The 27,665-nt window shown below is 48.4% G+C and overlaps 1 protein-coding gene across 1 annotated transcript; it reads right to left on the reverse strand.

Moving 5' to 3' along the window:
• Positions 1 to 618: 618 nt before the first annotated feature.
• On the reverse strand, positions 619 to 13,735 carry Cd2 (CD2 molecule). Its single transcript, XM_036191485.1, has 5 exons — positions 13,667 to 13,735; positions 13,256 to 13,558; positions 7,990 to 8,220; positions 4,685 to 4,807; positions 619 to 935 (listed from the first exon to the last, which is right to left on the reverse strand). Exons 1-5 carry the CDS (start codon positions 13,719 to 13,721, stop codon positions 619 to 621), a joined length of 1,029 nt encoding a protein of 342 aa, XP_036047378.1. The 5' UTR covers positions 13,722 to 13,735.
• Between the last annotated feature and the right edge of the window lie 13,930 nt (positions 13,736 to 27,665).

Below are 27,665 nucleotides of genomic sequence, written 5' to 3' on the forward strand. Positions count from 1 at the left end.
GTCTACATGGGATGCTGGGCCCCCTTTGCAGCTGACATGTAGGGTCAATTCTGGTCATTCAGATGGGCATCCACATGCCTCCAGTGACCTGAGTAGATCGGATTTGATGTCTTTGCCACCCCAGCCAGCTAGCCTCTTTCCCACTCTGCAGCTTCCTCTCCTGAACCCTGGTTTCCTGTCTAAAACAAGCAGGCACCGTAGCAAATCAAATTTTCATATTATGCCCCTCAAGGGAAGTGGCCGGTGTCCATCAGGGTACCTAGGGAGCTCACGAGACTCTGCCTGTAGGACACAAGCCAGTGGCCATGTGGTGGCTCACATGGGCCCAGAACCAGAGAGGAAGGTAAGGCCTTTATGCTGCTCCCTCAGCATCCTTCCACACATACACATCTTTATTGTCTCTCTGTTTCTGATGTGACAGATCTAAGAAGAGGTCACAGATTCCGAGGCTAGACCACATGGCTGCATGACTGAGTTAAAGATACTGCTTTGACTGTGCCCTCAAGTCTTGGGAGGCATCTGGGTCCTAGATGTATAAAACAATGGGAGAGTGCGCCTGTGCACTGGGCAGAGAGACACACACACAGCTTTTTACAGGAAAGAACAGCGTCTGCCTTTTTAATTAGGGGGCGGCAATGGAGCATCTTCTCCACCCCTACAGGGAGGTTTTGGTTGAACCCGAGGTCTGGGCAAGGGAGGGCCTTTCTGTTGGTGAGCCTGTGTGCCTGATGGAGGAGGTCTCTTCTTCTGCTGGTGCTCACGGGTACGGTGGCTTGGAGGCAAGGGACGATGGCCAGGTGTCTGGAGATGATGGCCAGGAGGAGGAGGAGCTTGGGAAGCCACTGGATTCTGAGATGCTGCGGCTGGGGTTGAGTGCAGCTTCGGCCCCCTTTCCACGGTGCTCATTCGGGGGGCTTTTATCTCCAGCTCTTCTTCTGTAATGGCAAGACAATGGCAATATATGAGCAATCCAATGTAATGCGTGTGTGTGTGTGTGTGTGTGTGTGTGTGTGTGTGTGTACATATGTATGCAGGTGTGTGCCAAGGGATAACCTCTGATGCCATTCCTCAGGCACTGGTCACCTTTCTTGTTTTTGAGATAAGGTCTTTCTTTCTCTGTATTTGTGTCTCTCTTTCTCTCTGTGTGTATATATATATATGTGTGTGTCTGTCTGTGCGTCTCTGACTGTCTCTCTATCTCTGTCTCTGTCTTTTTCTGTCTGTCTCCCTATCTATCTGTCTCTCTCGCTGTCTCTGTCTCTCTGTCCGTCTCTCTTTGTTTCTGTCTCTGTCTCTCTCTCTCCACTCTCTGTGTTTCTCCCTGTGTTTCTCTCTCTGTCTCTCTCTCTATCTCTCTCCCTCTCTCTCTATCTCTCCCTCTCTCTCTCTCCCTCCCTCCCTCTTTCTGTCTCTGTCTCTGTCTCTGTCTCTCTCTCTCTCTCTCTCTCTCTCTCTCTCTCTCTCTCTCTCTCTGGCCTACAATTTATCAAGGAGGCTAGGCTGGCTAGGCAGAGAGCCGCAGGGATCCACCCCCATCTGCTCCCAGAACTAGACACCACCTTGCCTTTTTAATATGAGTTCTCTAAGATTGAACGTTGGTCCTCATGCTCACAAAGTAAGCACTTCAGCGACTAAGCCACCTCCCCGCCCCACAACACAACCCTTGAACATGTCTTATGTGATAAGCATCAAACCAGATGCTTCAGGAGATGTGAGGAGGAAAGGAAGTTACTCTCACCCTCTGCCAGTTCTGGGAGTTTCAGGAGAGAGAGAAATGCTGCCCCAGTCACAGAGAGCATGAGCCTCTTCAAACTCAGAAATATGAGGGAAGAGGACAGTCAGGTCTGAGCTTTGTGCCTAAGGCACAAAGTGTAGAGTGAGTACCTGATCTGGGAGTACTAGCCCAGTGCTGCCTAAAGTTACTCAGCAAGATTGCTAAGCAACAAGCCGCTTGGCTGGAGCCCACTCTAACAGGTCTGAATGGCCATGAAGGACATAGTGACTATATTTCTTCTGCAAGGTCTCTAGGGTACATCTGCCTTTTGCTCAATTTGGTTGTCATACAGCCTACACTCTGGAAAGAAATTGAGCACCCTCCAAGGGGGCACTCTAGTCTTTAGAAATGGACTATGCCCTCTGAAATTCATAAGCAAAACCCATCCATCCACTTGAGCTTTGGTGGGAAAGATGGTTCTTCTCCTCACACTTTTGGAGATTTTCTGTTTTGTGTGGCTTCCGTCCAGGAAGACATGCCTGAGACTGTGTAGATCTTCTTACACTGTTTTTTAAACCACATTGTAACTCTGTGGGAACACTCAGCTGCCTAAGGCCTAGAGGGCACTGCTGGGCTCCTTTAGACCACATTCTTGACATTCCAGTCCCTATGTTCAAGGCCATCCTCAAGGGGTCAGGGGAGCTTCCCCGTGAGGTAAATGAATGATTGCTTGAATCCTTACAAAGACATGCGACTTGAGAAGCGTGTCTTGGCATCACCTGTGGCTGACCATATTGACCCAAGGTGACACCCCTGGCTACTGCAAATGCATCATAAGTGCAAAGGCTCAAAGTCAGCAAGGCAGTTTTGACATCCGAGTGACCTGCATGCTCTAGGCACATACATAAAAAGGCACCCAAATGACAGAACATGTCCTTTATGCCATCTTCGATGCCCCTAAAGTGACTGTGGTCATGTTTGGGAGGCTGTCAGTAAGACTTTGACCCTAGATATAGATGAGCAGGTGACCCTTCATCTGTGGAGGCAAGTTCAGGTGGCTGGTTCTTCTGCTTGGAGGCATATTGTTCATTCTGTGCTCGCTCCACGCGCTCTATGCGTTAGGCCCACTGCTAAGCTGCAGTAAGGACCCAGACAGTAACACTGTCCTCGGTGAGTGACAGAGCCATTGTCAGCCTCCACCAAGGTGAGGGACCACCAGAAGGTGCAAAGAACCACGTGAGAAGTGGGAGGGTGAGAGGTACGGCCGGATGCTGAGCCCTTACACTGAGGTGCGCAGGCAATCTGGCTTTATGAAAGCTATACAATTGGTACTGTCTATGCCACACACCTATTAAGAGCAAGACCACAGGGCCCCAGTACAGCCTCTCCAGCAAGATCTACCACTGCATAAACATCTGCTCCTCTGGGGACCTGTCATGTTCTCTTCCTTACTTTCAAGACTGTCTCTTGGTCACTCAGCTCAGGTCATGGATGTGGGTGAGGAAAACCAGGCCCAGGGGAGTCAAACTTAAAGATGGGTTATGTAAGAACAAGATAAGATTGTCCTAGAACTCAAGGGCTGGGTTTCTTGCCCCAGCCTAGTCATGCTTCAGCCTACAGGGTGCTGGGTCTGAGGTGCCAAACTAACCTGCTCGTTCATCTGTGTCAATGTCTACCTTTAAGACTAGGAAGAGGGCCATGGCTGGCAGTGAATCTGAAACGCTGAACTGAGCTCCTGGAACAAGCCACTTTATGCATGTGAGCCATTGCCATGTTGCTCTTCCCAGTCTGGGGGTGGCAGAGGTGGCCTTGTCTTGGGTGACACCTGATGTCCACCTTGGAGGAATGTGTCTGAGGGCGGTGAGAATGGGTCTTGTAGGGAAGGGTGGAGACAGTATGAGCAGAGATAAGGAAGCCACTAAGGTGGGTTAGATGGAGAGCCCAGGAATGATATAAAACATGAAAAGTGTGGAGTGAAGAGAGATAGATGTACGGACCCGAGCCCAGGCTGGGGAAGTGGTGTGCAAGGTGACACATGAGAGCGTTGGCCTCAAAGGAGGACGAGAGCAACAGTGAGAAATGAGGTGTGAAGAAGGAGCCACCACTGTGAAGGGTGGGCAGATCCTGCCCATAGGCTGTACTGGAAGTCACGGACTGTGAGCATTGCTGTAACTAGCCTAGGTAGAGACCAGCAGAGATGGGACCCAACTCTGTGTGAAACAGAGTTCCCAGAACCCCAGGGACCTGCCCATCCACTAGCATGTCCAACTAAAGCTACCCTGTAGTGGGTAGCCATTAACTCAACATCTGCAGTGACAGCTAGACACAGTCCCTGACACATTGTCCCATGGGTGGTCAGCCCCCTGCGTAGGATCAGCAGAACCAATTCCTGCTTTGTAGATGCAGGACAGGTCTGCATCAAGGGAACCATATTCCATCCTGAAAGCATCCCCCCTGAAGGGTCATCACCCTGACTTTGACTTTCTATTTTCTTTCAGTGCTGAGAATAAAACTCAGCTCCTCACACACGCTGAACGAGTTTACTCTACACTGACCCACCCTTGGAGTGCTTCGTAACTAGAGATAGTTTTACCCATATTCCAAGAGTTGAGCCCTGAACACCATCCAAGGCCAAGATATTTGTTCATAGTCATGGGGTTTGGGTGGGAATCTCTCTATCCTAATGGAAACGCATGGACCGGTCAGGGATCTCCACACTAGCCTTTCACCAAGGCAGCCTCACCTGGTGGATCCTGGGGAGGTAAACAGCCTGGCTGCAGATTCTCAAAGGTCCTTTGTTGTTACCCCTGAGGACTGTCCTTCAGAAATCAACCTGAGCACTCGACAGAGCCAGCTGTAACCTCTGGTCCCAGCCTGGCCATTCCCACTCCCCCCATGTCTTTCTGCCCTTCACAGATTCAAGGAGAGATGCTCCCACGGGGATTTTGCTGTAGAAGTGGGGCTGCTTACCTTTTCTTCTCCTGTTCTGCTTTTTCCTCTTGCAGATACAGAAAATAGACAGTGCTCCAAGGAGCACCAAGAGAAGGCCTCCTGCGCCAGCCCCCACGATGAGATAGAAATGCAGACCTTTCTCTGCAAGAAAAGAAGGTGGCTAAGGGAGAGAGTCTTGGGCAGAGCGACCCATTCGTTGCCCCAGCTTCCTACATCAAACAAAAGAGAGTCCCACGGGACTTTCCACCTCACGGAGGTAGAGCTTCTGGGACCTGGAATACTCTACCAATCTGCAAGGGCTGAGGAACCTGCCCACCTCACCCATCCCCCACTGAGGAGAGCATCCATGAGATGCCTGAGGCCTCACAAGACCTTTCCCCAAGTCAAGCATCCCCCAGTCTCAGTGTTCAGCGTTTCCTCCTCCCAGACTCTCCCTGGGCCCAGGAAAGTGACCTAGATCCTCAGTGGTTAGCCGTGGTGTGTATATGGCTCTGATCCCTTCACCCATCAGAACAGTGAAGAAGAACAGAGAAGGAAACAGTGTCATGGTTGTTAAGGGCAATGGGTTTAGTTTTAGCTCTTCCAGGTAAGAGCTATGTGACCTTTGATAAGATGCTCCACCTCTCCGAGTCTGTTTTCCTTCTTTGTAAAATGGAAACAATGTGGCTTACATCACAGAATAGCTGTCGGAAGTCAGATCAGATAATGGATGGAAAGTGCTTTGTAAACTGTAAAACAACACCTAGATGTGAGGGCTTCCTCTTGCTCTACTCTGCCCTGGTGTGTCTGGTACCCGTTTCCCAGGAGGGGGCTAAGCCATCTGGCCTTTGTGAGTCAATAGCAGTTAGAGAGAGCGAGCAGCTGGAGCCGGCAGCCAGCGGCCTGCCCTGTGGGGAGGATGAGCCCGGACCTGAGCCCAGCCTCACAGAAGCAAGGCTCCAGCCAGCCCCCGAGAAGCAAATGCTAGCAACCAGGGATGAGGCCCGGCAAGCTGGAGGCCAACCAAGCAGGGCAGAGTTTCAACCCGTGTTGTTGGTACTGTTGGTGCCGGTCACATCCCCTCCTCCACTCTCGGCCTCACCCAGTCTCACATCCCCTCCTCCACTCGGCCTCACCCAGTCCTTGCCTGCCAGCTGAGAACCTCTCTGGACACTGCCTGTGCAGAGGCATCCCTCAGCATCCTTGGGGCTTCTTCAAGGCTGGATGCAGGGACCTTCAGGCCCTGTTGGCTTGCCAAGGACCTGGGATGCCAGAGTCAGTCTCTGTGGCTGACGGGTTCCCAGGTGTGAACAGAGTGGGCAGGGCATTCTGCCCAAGGAGAATCTCCAGCAATCCCCACTTTGGGTTCTCAGGCAGGATGTCCACCCCTTACCCGGACACTCTTGAAAGGCAGACATGCCTTCCAACCTGGTCTCAAGTTTACCCAGGGCAACTATGGGTGTCTGGTAGTGTTCCTGGTGGGGACATCAGTAGCTAGGGTTGTCATATCTCCCTCATTGTCTCCTTCCAACTATCCTTCCCTCCCACACTTCCTCTTGGAGACCCTGTGCCTATGTTTATGTGAGGGAGCACTAGTCTGGGTCAGGCTGCTTCTTCCTCTTAGGAATTTAAGTACACACTCACAGCCTCCTGTCTGTCTGCCTTTAGAATGGGAGGAATATTCAAATCCCCTTCAGGATTTTCAGGGGCATCCCCATACTCCCATAATACTCCTCTTTCTCCTTGGTGGCCATTTCCTAGGCCAGCTTCAGCTTCTGCTCTGAACCACAGATTAAGGGATCTGCATGGTCCCCCACCCCAAAACCTTGCATCCTCTTCTTCCAGTACTCTCCCTCATTGATAAACACTTATTTTTTTTTTTTTTATTCTGAGGGGAACTAGTTTCAATAAATATGAAGCATGAGGTTGCCAGATAAAACACAAGACAGCCAGTTAAATTTGAATTTCATATAAACAATGAATAATTTTTTTAGGATCAATAAATGGAACTGGTTTTTGTTGGTTTACTAACTTAAGTCCCTTGTCTCTAACAGCAGGGCCTCGAGGAAAAGGAAAAAGTTTTGGAGTCAGGGAGAGGCAGCTCACCCTGCCCCCCTGCCCTTGTGATAGGGAAGTGGCGGGTGGGGGCAGAGATGTGGAAGAGAGAGACTGCCCATGAACCTAGGAGTGAGGAAATGCCATCTGAGTCTGTGCCTGGCAGACTCAGTGCCTTCGGTGACCCCCACCTCCGGATGTGTCACTGCTGGTGAAGTGAGACCAGTGTGAACCACACTTGTGGCAGTAAGTGACACACAGAAGTGATGGGACATCCCTCCTGAGATTCCATTGCAAAGGCTGCCACTGCTCTCTGGGACACTGATTCTTGCTCCCAGGTTGTTCTGACCACCGAGCCGCCATATTGTGAGGTAGTTCAAAGGCCCATGTGAGTGACCCAGGGAGTGGGTCCCAAGACTTCTCCAATGCTCTGATTCCCAGGATGCTTCTCTCTGTGGACCATGAGCTGGAAGGCCGCAGAGGGGCGGGTGCTCTGTTAGGGTCGTACCAACTGAATTCGGATCAACTGAAACTTGGCGTCTAGACCTTGGCTTCCAGACTGTGGCTAGTACATACTAGGGGGCTGGGCACAATTAGGTACCCCTGTAATCCCAGTGGGAGGCTGAGGCAGGAGGATTGCTGCAAGTCGGAAGCCAGCTGAGGCTACACAGCAAGACTCTCCCCGAAAGCAAAGCAACCGAAAACACGAGAACAAATTCTTTCTGGGAGCTGTGGCAAGCCCGGGTTCTGGAGATCACTCAGGCCTTTGGAGTTGAGGGCTGGCTACAGGCACTGCAGTACAGAGTCGTTCTCGGGGTGGCAGGAAGGGTGTGCCTCTCTGTTCCCCTTTACTGCTCTCCCCTCCCAGGCATTCAGAGACCTTGCTCCTCGCAACCGATGCTGAGCTCGAGCCCTTCCGAAAAGTAAACTTTAAAGAGGAGACGTCAGAATCCCAGTCACCAGCCAGCAGAGGCACCTCACACAAGTCAGATTTCCTCCAGCAAGAGTCTCCCCCTTCAACCCCATGATGCCTTCTTCCAGGGGAGGCCCCTTGCCTGCCCCAAGTCAGGTCACACCTGTGGATGGACTGCCAAAATGGGTGGCCAGCAGCCCACCCCCCAAAAAAAAGATTTCCAGGAGAAATAGGTGCCCTTTCACCTCCCACCCTGAACCACGCTGGCCTCCCGCCCCAATCACTGTGCAGCCAAGGTGTCACCTGTCACAGCGCCCTAGGCCTAGCAGGCTACCCCTGTGCACCTGGGCCGCCCTGACCTCTGCTCCCACCATACCTGAACAGCTGACCGAAGCTGTGATGGATTCCTCGCTGACCTTGTTTTTTGCACTGCACTTGAATGGCCCACTCAGGGAGGTCCATTTGTGACCTATGATCTTCTGACGTCCACTGGTGAGAAGTTTCTTCCCTCGATACAGCTTTAGTTCAAGGTCCGTTCCTTCTTTGACCTCACAGGTCAGGGTTGTATTGCTACACTGCCAGGAGATGGCTGGCTTTGAGACCCTCTCTAGAAGAAAGATCCCATTTTTATTAGGCAGTTTTCAGATACTTTTTTTTTTCTCTTTTTAAAGACCAGATCTCACACTGTAGACTGTCTGGCTTAGAAATCTTCTTCCTTCAGCCTCTGCCTCCTGAAAGCTGGGGTACAGAACTATGCTCCCACGTATAATGGCCATGTTTTTATAATACCTATTAACATTGAATTCGTTTGGGACCAGGGAAATTCAAAAGTCCTAGTTTTGTTTATGTTTGTTTGTTTGATTGTGAGACAGCATCTTAGCGTATCTCAGGCTTGTCTCCAACTCCTGAGGTAGCCAAGGGTGCCCTTGAACTTCTGACCCTCCTCCTGTGAGTGCTGGGATTATGGACATGTGCCAACATGACAGCTTTTGTGTGAATCAGACCCAGGTTCTCCTGTGTGTTAGTCAAGCATTCTACCAACCAAGCTACATTATATTGAAATGCTTTTGAAAATGACTTTATTTAATTGACATAGAACATCTTGAACTTCTGGTAAAGTTCAGAGACACAGGATATGAGTTGAAAAGGCGCCACAACCGACGCTCATCTACTGTTTGTGCTTGTCTGTTTGTTCACTGCTTTCACGTGCATGACCTCACTTGGTTCGGACAGCAAGGCTCATGTTTTTCTCCCCTTTTACAGGTGACATGTCCAAAGCTCTCCGACTGACCTTCAAGGCTTAGCGTTAGGGTATCCATTAAATATGACAAGTCAGGATCTGCAGAGATGGCTCAGTGGTTAAGAGCACTTGCTGCTCTTCCAGAGGACCTGAATTGGGTTCCCAGAATCCACGATGGGCAGCTGATCATCACCTAGCTTTGGAGATCTGACCCCTCCTCTGGCCTCTGTGGGCACCTGCACACATGTGGTGGACACACACACACACACACACACACACACACACACACACACAAATAAAATTAATTTTAAAAATATGGAAGGCTAGAAGAAGAACCCTGCAAAGGATTTCCAAGTCCAGGGGTATAGGTAAGGTCAACCAGGAGCCCCATCTTGGAGGAATGGCTATGTGAGAGGCTCATAGCCTTAGCTACTCACTGCCCCACAGCATCCTGGGAGCAGAGGGCCAGGCCAGCATGGGGGTGTTGAAGAAGCCAAAGCTCACAAGAAGAATGGCATCATCTGAGCACCAAGGAGGCTGCGGCCATTCCTGGCCCAAAGGTGCTGAATTAGTCTCTGGCCCTGTGGAGCCTCAACTTTAAGAAACAGAAAAAAAATATTCCATGCCTGTCTCAAACCAAACAACCTGTGGCCAAGCCCTGGACATGTCTCCAGAGGTGGTTCTCACATACACAATGCAGACTCCTTGCCCCTCCTGTTTGACACAATTCTATTTAAAGGCTACATCCCGGGGAGAATGCCCTGGCTTTGGTGTTAGTGAGGTCAGACCCAGTACCCCACTCCCCACTCTCTCCCTGAAGACCACGTCTCTTTTCTTCATGCCTTACTCTGTTTTCCCAGACCAGCCATCTTGTCACCCTCTCACTGGTCTCCATTGTTACATGGGCCAACGGTGAATTTTTCCGATTTCCTCTCTCTAACTTTCAGACCACAGTGTCTTCCCCATGGGCCTCCCCAGTTTAATTCCATTTCCGTCCCAACATACAAGCATGCAGAAAAGCAGTCTCCTTCCCATCCTGAGACTCTGTGTATCTCAGAATAAAGAAACGATGCAGTCATCAGCATCCAGCAGAGCAGTGTATAGTTTCAGGGCTGCCTCGCAGGGGCTGGCTGCCTATCTTTCTAGAATGAAAAAAAGTTCTCCTAGGAACATCCAATCATCTCAAGACACTGACCAAGTTAAAAAAGGCTGTAAAGCAACTGAAGATTACTTGCAATTCTGCTACTTGTGGTCATTAACATTTTGATTTATGTCTTCATCAGATATTTTTATATATAAATCCATAATATAATATCTTAAATTAAAATTGGGTTATGTGCCTGGGGGCAGGGAACAGTGTTGAGGGTTGAACCCAGGGCCTTGGGCATTTAGGCAAGCACTCTATCACTGCACTATGCCCCCAGCCCCTGAATCACGTGACTTCTTTAACCTGCCTTCTATCCTTTACTATGAGATTGTATCATTACGTTCCCTTTTCATGGGCATCAGTGAATGTACATCTCCTCCATCTTTGTAACTGCTGCTCCTAATTAAGCTGCTAAAGCTTTAGCTTTTAAATGCACACTCGTCTTTCACGCAGACAAACACAGTGACGAGCAACCTTATTTGAAGATAATCTCCCTATAAAACAGCTTTCTGAAAGTGGCTGAAGGCTCTTCCTAGATATGGCTTCTTTTTGGTTGTTGTTTGTTTTGGTTGTTGTTTTTGGTTTTGGTTGTTGTTGCTGCTGCTGTTTTTCAACATAGGGTTTCTTTGTGTAGCCTTGGCTGTCCTGAAACTCACTCTGTAAACCAGACTGGTCTTGAACTCACAGAAATCTGCCTGCCTCTGCCTCCAGAATGCTGGGATTGTCTTCCATAACCACCCAGCTAGAAGTGGCTTCTTATTCTTGGGCTCCTAGGATCCTCTCCTTCACCACTGGTGTCTGGGGGCCCTGCACTGTCCCTGCAGCCAGTGGGAAGGTAGAGTCTAGGGGCATAGAGAAACCAAGCGGAGGGAACCCTCAGCACTAAAAAGACAGGTCTGGTGGCCCAAGATTCCAGAACATCTTCACAGCCCTCACTGAATATCACAGGCCTCGTGAGCACCCCTAATAGAAAACCTAAAATTTTCCAATTCAAAACTTTTTGAGCCACAGTGCAATCCCACAGGTGGAAAGACCCACATCATGGGACCTTGTTTCCTGCACAATTCTATTTAAAATACTGTGTTAAATTACCTTGAACACGACATTGGAAGCATACATATAAGCATAGATGAATGTCATGTTTACACTTGAGTCCTATCTCCAAGACACCACATACATATAGCTACAAATACTTCAAAATCTTCAAGAGGCTCCAAATCCTAAAAACCTCTAATCCTAAACACATTAAAGAAGTGATACAGAACCTGCAGTGGGTAATCAGGGTCGGGGCCAAGAAGAATTTCCAGTCCTGTGTGACACCTAATGATGACAGGACCTCATGTTGAGTCAAGATTCTGTGTGGCATTGGCATTTGCATACAATGAAGTCACCGTTTTTAGTCTAAGGGGTCTGGGCTTCCTTTTGGGGTAAAGAAAAGGTTGCTCATGGTGATAACCACATAACTCCGTGACTATGCAGAAAGCTGTTGAACTGTGCACGGTAAATGGGCAAACTGTGTGGTATGTGAATCATTCAGCAGTGGATGAGCTTTTTGGGGAGAGAATGTCACCCTCCTTGTCAAGGAAGCCCCAGATTGGCATCCTGACTTTGCTCCTTTCTAACAGTGAGAACCTGGCCAAGTCATCTCTGAGCAGGTGCTTCCTCATAGATGGATGGAAGCTTGTTATTATAAGTTCTCAAGATGACCGGGTGCTTTAAAGAACCCAGCTTAACAAGTTCCTGACTTCTCCCCAGTAGCCATTATCACCCCCAAATAAGGGGGACAGTGTGAGAGCACATGCATAGGATTCTGTACAAGGCTCAATATGGCTCAATATCACAACAGGACCCTAGAGTCCCATGGCCTGCACTCATGACTCCGGTCATTCTCAGTGCCCATGATGGGTGGCCATTCTCATTCCCACCCCAGTTCCATAAAGTTCTCTCTAGACAAGGTTGCAGGATTAGGGTCCAGAAGGGAGTCGTGCATAGAGGAGCTGACAGGTTCGAGATGAGGCTCGTGCTAGGCCCAGGCGCTGACTGCGGGGTGGGAGGGGCACCCCCCTGGTAGGATGAGGGGAGCCCTTTCTCTGGTGACATCTCCCATGTGAAGCTCAGAATGTATGTGTGCTCCATGCATGGCTGACCCGTGGCATGCAGGCATTCTCAACTTCTTCTGCAGGCAAAGGGCAGGCTCCCTCGCCTCACTTGATAGTGTGAGCTGCCACCTGTCCCGGGGATTTCAACATCAGTGACATTCGGGGCTTCTTTCTCTTCCTTCTCACCACCCAAGCTCCCTTGATTTTCTCCCCGCGCCCACAGCCCACGTATTTACCTCCCTTCTCATCTCCAGTCACCCTTTAGACCAAGCCAAGTGGCTGCCAATGACAAGTGCTTACTAGAAGGACTTGGAAAACTATAGACCTCACCGGTGCACAGACTCCATGCTGGTGGAGTCTTACTTACAGCTAGCTCTCTTGTTGGTTGGTTGGTTGGTTTTTCAAGACAAGGTTTCTCTGTGTAACAGCCCTGGCTGTCCTGGAATTCACTCTGTAGACCAGGCTGGCCTCAAACTTACAGAGATCCACCTGGCCCCTGCCTCCTGAGCACCTGGCCTGTGCCGCCACCACCACCCAGCTCTTGATGGTTCTTGGGTGTTACCAAGGTTAAGACCACCCACCATTCTGCTTGGTCTCCCTTGGATTGCAGTAGAGGCTTTCTAACTAGTCTTCCCACGTCCACCTTCAGTATCCTGGCCCCTCAGTACATGCAGAGGCGAAGCCGCCCAGTTTAGTTCAAGTATCAGTAAAATCACCGTCCACCTTTACTGTGAGGTTGTTGAGAAGACTAAAGAGAAAAAATGCTGGTCCTTCAGCTCAGCATCTCCAGGACTTTCCTGCCCTCTAACTCCTTCAGAACACCCTGACTTCATCTTAGCTCTCCAGACAAGAGACTCACTGCTCCCTGGGCTACTCCTTCATCAGCCACCGAGGATATCCTCCTTCCTTCTCTGCTAGCCTGTCCTCTTTCTGATGAATGCCAGCTTTAACTTGGGATTCTTTGCATATAGCCTCCCGGCCACCCCAAAGAGAGAATGAAAGGCAGATAGACTTGAGGACCAACCCCACACACTGGAGTCTTCTTTGGGGGCCACAGAGATGATGTTGGATGGGGATGTTACAAGAAAGCACTGCTCCCCAACTTGCTACATAGCACCCAAGCAAAAATGAAAAACCCCCGAGAGTGAAGACTTACCCAGAATCCTCAAGGTGAATGCTTTTTGCAGCTTACTACTCCCATCCACACCATACACCATCACACCATAGGTACCGTGGTCATCTCTCGTCAGGTTTTTTATTTGCAGGCTCCCATCTGTTAAGATCTCAAAGGCTTCTGATTTTGAAAAAGGTTTCGTCTTCCTTTTAAACTGTGCAACCAGATTTCCCCCCTTCTCCCATCGTACTTCATCAACACCAGTCACTTGGATATTAGGGATGGTCAAGTTGATATCGTGACCCAAGGCACCCCAGATGATACTGCTGTCCGCGGAGACTGCGCCTGTAAAAAGCAAGATGGTTTCTGAGGTCTTGGGACTACCGAGAATCTCCCTCTTTAGTTCTCACGCTCCTTCCAGGGTCCCCAGAGAAGCTCCACACACGGGCTTACCTTTGCTGGAAATGCTGAAAAGCAGAAGGAAGCTAGCCAGCAATTCACATCTCATCTTTAGAATTTGTTTCCCACTGGTGGTTCTGAGTTCTTCTTTCTAACGGGATGGCCGTGAGACTGGCAGAAGCCACACCCAGCGACCTGAACCACGTGCCTTTCACACTCTCCGTTCACGGTAGAGAAGAAAACACACACAGCCCCTCAGCAAAGGAGCCACGTGCTGCCTTTCTTTTTCAAAACAGGTGTTCTGTGAGGCTGTGTGTCAGCGTCCCGTTTTAATCTTTACAAATCTGTGAGGCTGTGGTTTCAGTGCCCCACTGCAAAGAAGAAGAGCCCAGAGGTCAGTTGTCTGAGCTACTCTTTTGGAAACAAGGGCTCAAACTCACTGATACAGCACAGGGTCCTCTCAGCTGCGCTGCCTCCAACAGGACCAAGTAGACTCACTGGTAAATGCTCAAAAGGGCACGGAATTCAACTATGTATCCTCTGGTGAGAAATGCTAGAAAGTGTATGCATGGGAAAGGATAGGAGATGGACTTTCCCCTCCTCCTTGAAAGTATTTTTAATATTCTAAAATTGTTCATGTAGAAGCCTAGGAAGATGGCTCCTCAGTTAAGAGCACTGGCTGCTCTTCCAGAGAGGACCCAGATGCCATTTCCATTACTCACAGGGCGGCTCACAGCCATCTGTAACTCCAGTTCCAGTGGGGTCTGATACCCTCTTCTGGCCTCTGTGGTCATTGCAGACAGGGGTTACACATACATATATGTCAACAAACACACATATAAAATAAAAATAAACAAATATTGGGAGGCTTGGAGATACAGCTCAGTGGTTAAAGACCAATGGCAGAAAACCTGAGTTTTGTCCCAAACACCTACAAGACAGCTTACAAACCTCTGTAACTCCAGTTCCAGGGGGTCTGATGCCTTCTTCTGGCCTCCACAGGCACCAAGCATGCAAGTGGTCCACATACATACATACACACATACATACACGCAGGCAAAACACTCAACTACATGGATAAGTATAATGAAATCTTAAAAAAATAAATATTTTTAAAAAGTGTTAGGTTAATAAAAAGAAGCCAAGCTCCTCCTCTATAAATGCTTTCAATCCGTCTATATTTTCAATCCACCTATCTTATATTGAGCATACATTTCATGACTCTGTTGGAATTCATAATTAAGTAAAGAAAAATTTGTTCCAAACCACATTTTTAAAAAATAGACTACAAAATAATATTTATTTATTTTATTTGTGTGTGAGGGATAAATAAAGCCATTTGGCCTATGCCAAGTCAGCTTAGAGGCAGGTGGGAACTTCAGAGAGAGAGACAGGAAGAAGGTGGGGAGAGACGCCAGTGAGTCGCCCAAGGAGCAGCATGTAATGGGATGCAGGTAAAGCCACGGAACATGAGGCGACATATAGACTAACAGAAATGGGCTGAGTTTAAGTGTAAGGGCTTGTCAGTAGTAAGCCTGAGCTAATGGCCAAGCAGTTTTAATTAATATAAGCCTCTGTGTGTTTACTTGGGTCTGAGCAGCTGTGGATTGGGCAGGACACAGGAAAACTTCCCGTTACAGGGAGGTGTGACCTTGTTGGAGGCTCATCACTGGGTATGGACTTAGAGGTCTTAAAAGCCCATTCTGTACTGTTAGTTCTCTCTGTGTGTCTCCTGCTGTAGATAGGAAACCAAGCTCTCAGCTACGGCTCCGGCACTACGCCTGCCTGCCTGCTGCCACGCTCCTTGCCATGATGGTCACAGATACCAACTCTCTGGAACTATAAGATCCTAACAAATTTTTTCTTCTATAAGTTGCCTTGATCATGATGTTTCGTCATAGCCATTGAAAAGTATCTAAGACGTGTGTGCAGCGCCTGAAGAGGCCAGAAGAGGGCGCAGTATCCCTTGGAACTAAAGTTATAGATGGTTGTGAGGGGCCATGTGGGTGCTGGGAATGGAACCTGGGTCCTCTGGAAGAGTGGCTACTTCTCTTAACCACTGAGCCATCTCTCTTGCCCTAAGACTATGAAATAATAGTAAACAACCAAATTCGAGGTGTGTGAGTGTGCGTGCGTGTATGCTTGTGATTAACATACTATAGCAGTATGTCACCAGGGTGATAACACTATAAAAGGTTAAGGACTTGGAATGAGCAGAACAAATAGAACTGGAAGAGAGGAAGAAGAGTTTGTGTCTGGGGGAGGGTCAGATGCAGGGACCAGTTTTAAAAAAGACGCCCAGGGAGGTCATATGGGCAAGAGACAATGTCCAGGCTTTGGATACTTTAGAATTTAGTGAGAAAAGATCTTCAAAGTCATGATTTTCCATTCCAGGTACTTAGAACATCCACAACAATACATTACCGTTGAATTAACCATTAATTCTGAGAAAAAAATCCAACTGTAACACTACTTAACAGAAACCATACAAAGAATTTCTATTCTTGAGTATAGAAAAATTTGCATATATATATATATATACACTACACATATGCAAAGGGCTAATGAAAATGTGAGAAGTCACGACAAAACATTTGCAATATGTGAAAATTGTTAATATCTAAGATGCAAACGTCATTTTTTTGTTCTCCCTTTAGGGTGCTGAGGATGGAGCTTTGACCATGCTCGGCAGGCACTTGACACTGAGCTATATCCCCAGTCAAATGCATAGTTTCTATCAATCACTAACAAAAACATTTTAAAATAGGAAAAAATAAAAATTTCAATTTATCAAAGAAATTGTGTGTGTGTGTGTGTGTGTGTGTGTGTGTGTGTGTATGTGTGTGTGTATGTGTGTGGTGTGTGTGTGTGGTGTGTGTGCGTGTATGTGTGTGTGTGTGTGTGTATGTGTGTGGTATGTGTGTATGTGTGTGTATGTGTGTGTGTGTGTGTGTGTTGTGTGTGGGGTGTGTGTGTGTGTGTGTGTGTGTGTGTGTGTGTGTGTGTGTGTGTGTGTGTGTTGGGGAGGATGAATTGAACCTGGGCCTTATGTATGTTAGGCAAGTGTCCTACTATTGAGCCATCCCCTCAGCCCTACAGAAGAAACATCAAACATATAAGAAGAGACTAAATACACACACACACACACACACATACACACACACACATGCACACACACACCTTAGCCATAAAATGTCATCTTACAGGATAGCAAAGTCATAAAAAATAATAACTGATATTATCAACATTATTGTGGTGATAAATATGGTCCTTCACAAATACTGGAAAGAATATAAATTAATGGGTCTTGGAAGATAGAATTTGGAAACTTCTACTAATATTTAAAAAAAAAATTTTTTTTTTAGAGACAGGGTTTCTCTGTGTAGTTTTGGTGCCTGTCCTGGAACTCACTCTGTAGACCAGGCTGGCCTCAAACTCACAGAGATCCACCTGGCTCTGCCTCCCAAGTGCTGGGATTAAAGGCATTAGCCACCACCGCCTGGCTTAAAAATATTTTTGACCTAGTAATTTCAATCTGAGAAATTAATCCTGCCAAAAAGATTGCACAAATCTGCAAATTATTTCATTGAGAATGCATGTCGAAGCATTTTTATCATAAAAATGACAAATAACTAAAATTATAGTGTATTCACACTATGAAAGATCATATAATGGTCAAAGTAGAGTGCAGTAAAATAAACCTATGAGATGTGGAAGTCTTGGGGCAGGACAGCTGTCAGTAGTTAGTAGCAGAGGACCCTCATTCGGTCCCCAGTGTGTACACCCAGTGGTTCACCACTTTCTGTAACTCCAGTTCCAGGGAACCTGATGCCCTCTTCTGGCCTCCGAGGGAATCTGTACTCATATGATGCACATAGATATGCAGGTGCCCACACACATCAATATAAATTTTTTTAAAAATGAGACAAGTTCTCACTGTGTAACCCTGGCTAGCCTGGAACTCAGTAGACCAGGTTGGCCTTTAAGTCAGAGATCTGACTGCCTCTGACTGCTGATTGCTGGGATCAAAGGTGTACACTGTTGTGCTCAGCAGTCTAGAGACTTTGTATTTGTCATATTGTTACACCACACAGTGCTATGTTATATTGTATTCATGGAAAGTTCTGAAAGGGTTCATGCTGAGCTCTGACAAAGCTCAGGACTCACACTGAGAAGGGCCAACAGAAAACTCTCTTTGTTTTTACTATAGAAATAACTATGTTTTACATAGAAATTACTATGTCAATTTCTGTGACGTTTACATTTTTGATAACTAATACAGTATTTTTTATTTTAAATTTACATTTAGCATGTGTGCATGCATGTATGCCAGGAGCATACCTGGGGAGGCCAGAGAACAACCTGATTGGGTTCTCTACCTCCACCATGTGCGCACTGGAGATGGAACTCAGGTCTTCAGGCTTAGTGGCAAGCTCTTCCCCCTGTTGAGCCCTCTCCCCAACCCATGTCACACTGCTTTTATAATGGAAACTTTGTTGACATAAAGGATGCCTTTCTGAGAAACAATTAGCATGCACCATTTCTTCTGCTAAGTTCCACGTCACTGGCCACCAGCCACGCAAAGAGGTGTCACCACATAGCCTCCCCGGCTTCAAGCCAGCTGCCCACTCTTCCTCTCACTTTCCTGTATTTCCCTGCACTCTTGGGGAGCCATGCCCTGCTCCCCTGACTGCAAGCCTAACTCTGCTCTTTCCACATCCGCTTCAGTTCTGAAGGATGAACCAGCTTCAAAGGGGGACCATGAGGAAGGAGGCTGGACAGCCTGGACTCGGTAAAATGTAAACGTTTTCTAGGTCAAAATTTTGTTTTTAAGAATTGAAAGACTGTATAATAAAAGAGGCAAATTACTGACAAGATACATGACCAAAGTTAACACCCTTAAAATTAATTTTTTAATAAAAATTAGGAAAAAATGGATGGCTATAAAGGAGTGATTCACAAAGGGAGCAATTCAATTAAATGACGAAGCTGAGGAAAAGGTAGCTAACTCGTTAACAAAGAGACATCCGGTTTAACAGAGATACATTATCCGTTCAGAAAATACAAACAGAGCTGGTTATATAGCCCAGAGGAGGAAGAGAGATGGCTCAGTAGTTAAGAGCACCTGCTGCTCTTCCAGAGGGCCTGGGTTCGATTCTCAGCACTGAGGTCAGTCCATAAGAAGTCAGAGGTCAGAGTCCTCCTGCCTTAATAGAGGAGAACAAGGAAACGTCTTTCACAAATAGATATTTCCTTTATAAATGCTAATCTCCCTTTTCAAAGGAACCCCTGCACCCTCTTTATGGAGCTTTCTTTCCTTTGCTTGTTTTCAACAGCATTTAGCATAAAATCATCCACAGTCCAAAGAGTTACGATTTAGGGTGGCATATTGTGGTACCCTTTAGGTCAAACAACATAAGGTCATTTTATTTTGCAAAAGGTTAACACCCTGGGGAGGAGGGTGTCTGCTGTTCTGTTTATTGCTACTATTTTAATACTCTTACCCTGGACATGTATTGCTTTTAAGTCTTCATCCTAAGTGTGCTCTACCTCTTATTATATTCCGGTTCCCAGGACTGAGTGTGGTTGTAGCCTCTGCCTTTGGTTGTGTGGGTTTCCAGGACACACCTGGTTGACACTCCATCCGGCTTCTCCTTATACACACCCTGCAGTCCAAGGCTGACCTCCAGCTCTGTCTCCACTTACTCATGTTCTTGCCCAAACCGAGGCTCCTGGGAGGCAGACTGACAGTGGGAAAATGTGAAATGGAGGAGGAGGAAGAAGCCATTCCCAGAGGTCTTGGCCGAGTTCCCAGTCATACTGAGGAGTCCAGCTCTGCTTCCTTCTCTCTGAGACAAGGGAGAGCCAGAGAAGGTTCAGGTCAAGTTGACCTTGGGAGCAAGACAACATTTTTAAATTCATATCCTACTGGATTGCTTGAACTGTGGGATTTTAGAGCAACTCACGAGAGACTCTGGTCTTCACTTGACCACTCAGTGAGGGCTCTGAGTCCAGGGAGTTTCTGGATTGACCTGCCCTGTTAGGTCAAGCCGTCATTTGGTTTTTCAGTCCCTGGAAGCTGGGCTTTAGACTCTGGAAACTTCCTGCTTCCTCCTGTCCTAAGGCTATCACTGGGTCCTGTTTCCCAAGCTCCCTAAGAGCGGCCCCTGTCCTCAATGCCAGTCAAGTCTTGGTCACACTTGGACACTCAGGCAAAAACCCAAACCTGCAGCCAAGCACGTAGCATTGTTTACTAAAAACTTGCATTCACCAAGGCTTCTGTGATTATCAATCCAAGAAGCCACACTGCCTGCCTGCTCTTGGCCAGGTTGTGTTGATGTTCAGCTTGGTCATATCTGGCTGGTCCCATCTGTTCCAAGCATCTCATTCATGGGGACGGTTGTTGCTAGGCAATGCATCTGGGTATCCTTGGCCAGCAATGCATGTTCTATGACAGGTGATGGGTTCTTTCTCTATGGACCACCTCCTCCCTGCAGGTCTTCCCTCCACCTAGAGCTGGTTCCCGAGGCAAAACAATGGAGCTTCCTTTTCCTCTCTCACCCACACAGCAGAACTAACCAACCTATGTTACCATAGGCTCCAGGGTACAGCGTGGGTTCCGAGACTAGAGTCACCAAACCTGGAAGTCCCCTGCAGGGTAAATGTCTCTGAGAGTACATATTTGCCTGTCATCAGCTGAATAATCATGTGGTTACAGAGAATACTCCCTCCCCTCCCCCATCATACACTGGACATGTGACTCCAGACACCGATATGTGAGTCCTTGAGCCTCAGTTTCTGAGTTTGTTGACTCTCCAGCTCACTGTGAGGGTCAGATGGGGTGACACACCCCACAGTGTCAGAACCCTAAGACAGCCTTGATGCCTGTCAACTTTGCTTTCCTCTGCTTGTGTGTTCCTGTTGGAGAGGTCTACACTAGCCCCTTTACATAGGTGATATACCCCACAAACCCCCATTGGATCTGGGAACTGCTGACCCTGTGATTAGATCTCATTTACAAATTAGGTACAATAGGAGATTAACAAGGACTAAGGACAAAATTGAGCGATTGTGGCAATATGCTATGAGAAGTTATGGAAAATATATGAATGTTTACTTCTGGAAGTTTCTGTGTAATATTTTTGGGCTATGTTTGATCTCAGGTAACTGAAACTGAAACCTCAGATAAGAAGAGGTGGGGAGATGCTGTATTTAAGAGAGTGGAAATGGGGGAAACTAAGACCCTTTACCCCAAAGGTAAGTGCATAAGACTAGGGGGCCTACAGGTTCCCAATGGGGCATCTGAGACAAGGGCTAGCAAGAACTAGAAAAGTCTGGGCAGCAGACACAGCTCAAGGGTGGAGCTCTGCCCAGCCTGTGGGAACCCTCAGTTCCTGTTCCTCCAATAAACCTAGAAAGCTCAAAGACAGTTTAGGCATGAGCTACCTTTCGTTTCTCCTCCCTCTTTCAAATGTGCATTGGTGCGAAGGTGTCAGATCTCCTGAAACTGGAGCTACAGATGTGGGTGCTGGGAATTGAACCTGGGTCCCCTGGAAGAGCTGCCAATGCTCTTAACCACTGAGCCATCTCTCCAGCCCCGTTTTTCTTTGTGTTTATTTTCTCTTTGTAACCCTGCTCCTGGTGATATCTCAGGATTGCGCAGCTGTAAGACCAGCAGAGCCTGTGAGTTTGTGAGCTAAAAGCCCAAGGCAGAGAGGCAGGGTGCTTCTCAGCAGCTAGCTGGGAGCAGGCTATGTAGGAAGTAGTACTGTCATCTGGGTAGAGGGAAGGAGGCTCCTGCCTGAGGGGAGGGAGATGCTGTCACCGGTAGACGGACTTTCCTTTGGGCTGCCAGCTCAATGACACAGAGGCGTGTTATTAATTATGAAAGCTCGGCCTATAGCTTAGGCTTGTCCCACTAGCTCTCATACCTTAAGTTAACCCGTTTCTATTAATCTACATTTTGCCTTGTGGCTTTCCACCTCTCTTCCATCTTGTACCTTTTGTTTTTGTTTCCTTCCTGTATCCTCCTCTCTCTCTCTCTCTCTCTCTCTCTCTCTCTCTCTCTGACTTAGATTCATTTGCTCTTCCTCTTCCTCTGCCTGGAAGTCCTACCTAACATCTTCCTGCCTAGCTATTGGCCATTCAGCCCTTTATTAAACCAATCAGAAGGAGCCTTGGCAAAGACACATCTTCGCAGTGTATAAAAAAGATTATTTCGCAACAGTCACCAGCCGGCCAAGGTGACCGCAGTGACTGGGATGCTGGAAGTCCACCCAGATGTCCAGTGAACTGCAGGAGCCCCAGAAGCTGCCTGGAGGAAGAGCTGAATGGAACGAGTGCTGGAAAGGCTGGTGTGATGGAATTGTAGTTGGACAGTGCAGGCTTAATCATGTTTCCCACCTGCTCTCTCTGAGATCACCAAGGCCACCTCTCGGTGCCCTCATTTCCTTGTGGTTAACGTGCTGAGGTGAGGAAAGGGGAAAATTCTGCCTGCCCAATCATCTCTGAAGTTGATGGCAACGACCAGGCGCGGTCTCCATTGAAAATCCTACACTGTAGCAAGAAGTGCACCCTTGCCATTCCGGAGGTCACAGAGCTGAGGCTGGGCAGGGGGACGGGGCGGGGGTGGGGGGTGGGCCGGAGGAGGGGTGAGTTACAAGCTACATTGAAATATCCTGTCTCAAAAGCAAACATAAAAAAAGGTCTCAAAAGCAAACATCAAAACACATTGCATGCTTGCATGACATTCTCAAAGAATTAATAAAAACATTAAATTAAAAAAATGAAACAAAACAATTTTAAAAAAAATAACTACAAAAATCACCAGAAATTGACGAGAGTGAAAAAACGCCAGGGGTCAGCAGTCAGTCACTCGGGAAGCTTCTAGGGCTGGTTCTGCCTTGGCCAGATTCCACAGCAGGAGGTAGGCAGTGAGTGGGCTGGGCGCAAAAGACGCTGTCCGCGCCCGCAGCCTCAGTCAGTTGAGCCCCCACTGGCGGCTTGCAGGGCCGCTCTGTGGCAAATTATCTTGAGGCAAAGCCCCTGTCTGCTGCTGCCACCCTCTGGCCACAACCTGAATTGCACCCTTGATAATTTCCCTGCCAGGAATTCAAAGACTCAAATCTGTGTTTTTCAGTCTCCTTTCCTCTCCCTTCCAAAAAGCATGTTTTTGCTGGCTGTGGTGGCACATGCCTATAATCCCTGCACTCTCAGGCTGAAACGAGAGGATCACTACTGTAAGGCTATCCTGGGCTACACAACAAGATAAGACCCTGTCTTTTTTTTTTTTTTAAATCTGATTACTGGCAGAATATCATCATCCCTGTACTTGGAAGGATATAGGAGGACCAACCTTGGCTAAATAGTTTTGCAGGAAAAGAAGACACTTAACTTGGAAACGTTAACTGCATTGTACAGTTAACACAGACACAGACAGGCCATTCCCTCCTCTGCTCTGTGTTCTCTCCAGACTCAGAACTTGTAGCAGTTCTCAAAATCGACAGAATCCAATCATCTGTTCACCTTCCCCTCCCCTCCCTCTCCCCCTCCCCTACCCCCTATACCCCCACACTCTATCCCCCAGGCAGCAGTTGGCTAGGAACCGGCAGGGGCATAGACACCCGGGGCCCCGTCCTCCTGCTTTCCAGACTGAGGAGGGAGGTGAGGCAGGCACCTGGGGACCTCCGTGTCTGTGAGAAGTGTCAGGGAGATACAGCACCGCAGCTGAAGGTGCTGTGCCTGGGCCAGCTCCAGACATCCTGGGCAAAGGAACCAGGTGGAAGAGAGAGGGACATACGCCCTTGTCCACAGAGAAAGAGGCAGGGAAGCTGGAGATGGAGGAGGCTGAAGGCAGGTCCAAGGAGACGTGTGCTCTCTGAGAAGCCGCCATTCTTTGCGTCTCTCACCTGTGAACTCAGCAAGCATTTTTGGAGCTAAACACACCATCGTGGTGTAGGATAACAGCAAAGCACACTATTTATCGTGGCGTGGTATTCTTTTGTTTGCAGTGAATACTTATTGATACTTACACTACTCTTGTGCCTGACTCTTCTAGACCCTGGGGAAGTAGCCCTATCCATATTTGATGTCACATTCTAGTGGGGGCTAATAATAAACAATATGAATGAATACAGTATTCAGTGACGGGCCTTCTGGGGAAGAATAGAGCAGGAAAGAGATTGCTCAACCCAGGTCCCAGCTGTGTGTTTGGGAAGTGTTCAGTTTGGACGCAATGTCCCCAAAGCTTCGCTTGTTTGAGCAGCCGGTTCCCAGCCGGTGGCGCTGTTTGGTAAAGTGTAGAGTTGAGTCTTGACGGGAAGAAGTGTGACAGAGCAGTGGGCTCATGGGTTGTGTGTGGCCTGGCTGCTGTCTGGCCCCGGGCTCTCTTTCTGCTTCCTAGTAGCAGAGATATGAACAAGGTTCCACCTCTCTGGACTAAGCCGGTCTCAGCTGCCTTGAAGCTAACCGTGAGCTAAGGTAAGTCCTCCCTCCCCTAAGACGCTTGTCGAGAATTTGGTCACAGCAATAAGAAAAGCCACTACGATATAGAAGTCGCCAGAGACCCAAAATCATGGAGAGGGGGCACAGGGACACCTATTGGGGGGGGGCGTAGGCAGGGAGGGCAGCGGAGCCCCAAGGTGAGATCGTGTTGGGTGTATCTGCGGACCAGAGAAGAATCCATCATCGCCGAGGAGTAAAGACAGAGTGGAGGGAGGGGTCAGAAAGCATAAAACAGACTGGTAGGTGGAAGAGGGGTGGGTCATGGAGGCCTTGTTCAGAGCAGAAGCAGCTCAGGGATGGTTGCTGCCGAGTCCAGTTCTTTCTGTGGGGTGTAGTGATGGAAACAAAGCCTGGCTCACAGTCTGACCTTGGAGACCTAACTGAGGTGTGGGAGGTACAGGAGTGAGAGCCTGGGAGATGTGGCCTCTGGAAGACACACCGATCACATTGAGTGTGCTCTAGCTACTAGTTCTATAGGGCACATCATCAGTGACCCGAAGCAGCACCCCCCCTCCCATACACACACACTGATGTTTCTGGAGCCCTGGCTTTTCACTGTCCTACCTAGGGGAGGCACTAGATGCCTGGGCTGCTGTGGATGGCGGGATATTGAGTTGGGGAGGCGGTGGCTTGATTGGCACATCCCACAAGGCCTTTGTCTGGATTGTGGCTCCCCACAGGGTGGGGCTTCTTCTTCAGAAGAAATATCTAAAACAGGCAGCTGGAGGACCGGCAAGCCACCTAAGAGAAGCAGCAAGCTCTCTGGCTTTTTGTGACTTGGCCTCTGGTGACCATAGCATCCTTTCTGCAGCCCCAGTCAGTGTGGAGCAGAGTCACAGAGCACAGGTTGGAGAAAAGAGGACTTGGCGTCACCTCTTGATGTGTCGGAGAGGCACTTACGGCCATGTGCCCTCCACTCTCCACCCTATCCAAGTCTCCACCAGAGCCTGGGCAGCTTTGAAAGCCCTGTCTTTTTACTTCCACCTCCTGCAAAGGTAATACCACAGTCAAGTGGCATCGAAAGGTCTTTCGGCTCCAGATCATGTGCTCACACGCCTGAAACATCAGGTCTGGATAATGGACATGGAGAGCAGCAAGTGGTGGCTGGGTGGTTCTCTGAGGACGTGAGAATGCCCTGACAAAGCCTGTGACCTGGACCCAGCCATCCATTTCAGCATTCCTTTGAAATACTTGAAAGTGGTCTTGGGGGACATTGGAGCCACTTTCCCAGTGGAAGGGTCAGCAGCTGATATTGATCAGACCCCAAGGTAGGTGGGATGCTTGGCCTCCCTGGGCCACTTCTCCAGCAGGAGTGTGGTAAACTGGGATCCGGTACAAGGAAGGGCAAAGATGAACACGGAGTCTAACACAATCTAGCCTTGTATATTTTCTAGAACAGCTTCACACCTACTCCCTCACCCATGCAGGACAAGGAATGGCCTTCATTCCATCCTGCGCATCGCAGAGGACCAAGGCTGGGATTCAAAGCCTGTCAGGCAAGCTCTGAGCCTCTGTGCTAGTGACTGGTGAACTCATAAGAAGCTCTCGTCTGCTTTCCAGGACAGAGCGTCTCCAGGCTGGGGTGGTAGAACACTTGCCTACAGTTTGCATGGCCTCAAGTGGGCTGTCAGCCTCTCAAAAGGAAGGAAAAACGTAAAGGGTAGACACCTCTGTACACGTGTGAGCCCTTTCACTGGGGCTTTAGGTAGCATTCCAAGTGTGATGTGACCTAGGCGTTAGCTTGCCCTTCATGCCCAGGTTGCCAGGGGCAGTAGCTTTCTCCCCTGGGATGGCAGTGTCTGGTTCTCACCACCCCTTGGCTGGAAGAAAGGGCACTGGTATACACCCAGAGCACCATAGGCTCTGTCAGCATTGTCTGGGCTCTCTGATATGCCTCCCTCCACTCCTGCTACAACAATGGGATGGAATTACAGACCGTCATGAGCTGCCATGTGAGTGCTGGGGACCAAACCCAGGTCCTCTGCAAAAGCACCCAGTGCTCTTAATGGATGAGCATCTCTCTCTCCAGCCCATGGAAGCCTGATGTCCCTGGTATTGTTTCTCTATTCTTGAGGCAATGTCCACACTTCTTTTGTTGCATTTGGAGTCACAATTTCCCTGCACTCATGCTTTGTACAATCCTACATTTTCACACAGTCAAGAAAAGAGCATTCGGCTTCTACGGAGTTCTTTTTAGTGTGCGGGGTGGGGAGTGCTTTTAAATGCATGTATGCATATGTATGTGTATGCACATGTGGAAGCCAGACTCTCAGGGGTCCATCCTCAGGAGAGCCATCTACCTGCTTTAAGACAGAGTCTTTAGGTTATCTGGAGCTCATTAAGTAGGATAGTCAGCTGACCAGCAAGCCCCAGGACTCCTCCTGGGGATTTTTAAGTGCACATTAACCTGAGTCTTCACTCGGGTTCTAGGGACCAAACTCAGGTCTTTATACTTAAAAAGCAACAATTTTACCGAATGAACCACCCCTGCCTCCAATCATCCTACCATTTGAGCTGGATTTTCCCATCTGTTTTCCTGATTTTAGCCATTAAACATACATTATAAAATAACACAGCTGGTTGCTGTTCTCAGACCTTTCAAAGTCCTCTTTTTAAGAAGTGAGAGCCAGGGGTCCACTGAATCCCTCTGCACCCCTGGGAGCCCAGAGCTACAGCTACCCTGATTCTTGGGGGTTCTAAATACTCCTTTCTGTAACTGTGAGGAAGTTAAATCCCCAAAAGTCTACAGGAATCCTAAAAAGAAAAAACAATCACCTGGATAAAAGTTGGAAGACTTAGGCTGAGCTCCGGGAATCCAATTGATGAGAGAGGAGAGATTCTGCAGGTGAGGGACGTTGAGATCATGATGGGAAGACATGCAGAGATAACCAGCCACACTAGTGGAAGCCCATAAACTGTGGACTGGTGGCTGTGGAGCCCCCATGGGACTGGACTAGGCCCTCTGAATACAGAAGACCAGTGTTTGGCTCTAACTGTTTGGGGGTCACCCAGGCAGGGGAATCAGGATCTGTCCCTGATCTATGGGCAGGCTTCTGGGAATCCAGTGCCTGTGGTGTGACACCTTGCACAGCCTTGGTGCAGTAGGAAGGGACTTGGACCTGCCTAGGTTCAGTGTGCTGGGCCCTGCTGACTCCCCATGGGAGACCTTGATTTGGGGGATGTGGGGATGCAGGGAGGCTTGGGAAAGAGGGCTGGGGTGGGGGTGGGATGAGGGAGTAGGAAGGATTTGTGGATGGTATGTGGAGTGAATAGAAAATTTCTTAATAAAGAAAAATGAAAAAAAAAAAAGTTGGAAGACTTCAGCATTTAATATGAAGTAAGACCATACAAGCTAAATAGTTCAGCTCTCTGGCCGAGGCAACACAAAGGGTTAAAAATGCTGCTAAATGTTGATGCAGGCAGTATTTTTCTCTCAAAAAAAAAGTGACCCAAGAATATTATCAATCGTGAAGGCAATAGAGCATGGGTGAGGGACCTGAGCCTGGCCCGAGTTTGACAGCTTTATGATTATGGGCAAATACATTATCTT

This window comes from Onychomys torridus, chromosome 6, assembly GCF_903995425.1.
Source record: "Onychomys torridus chromosome 6, mOncTor1.1, whole genome shotgun sequence".
Lineage (NCBI taxonomy): Eukaryota > Metazoa > Chordata > Mammalia > Rodentia > Cricetidae > Onychomys > Onychomys torridus.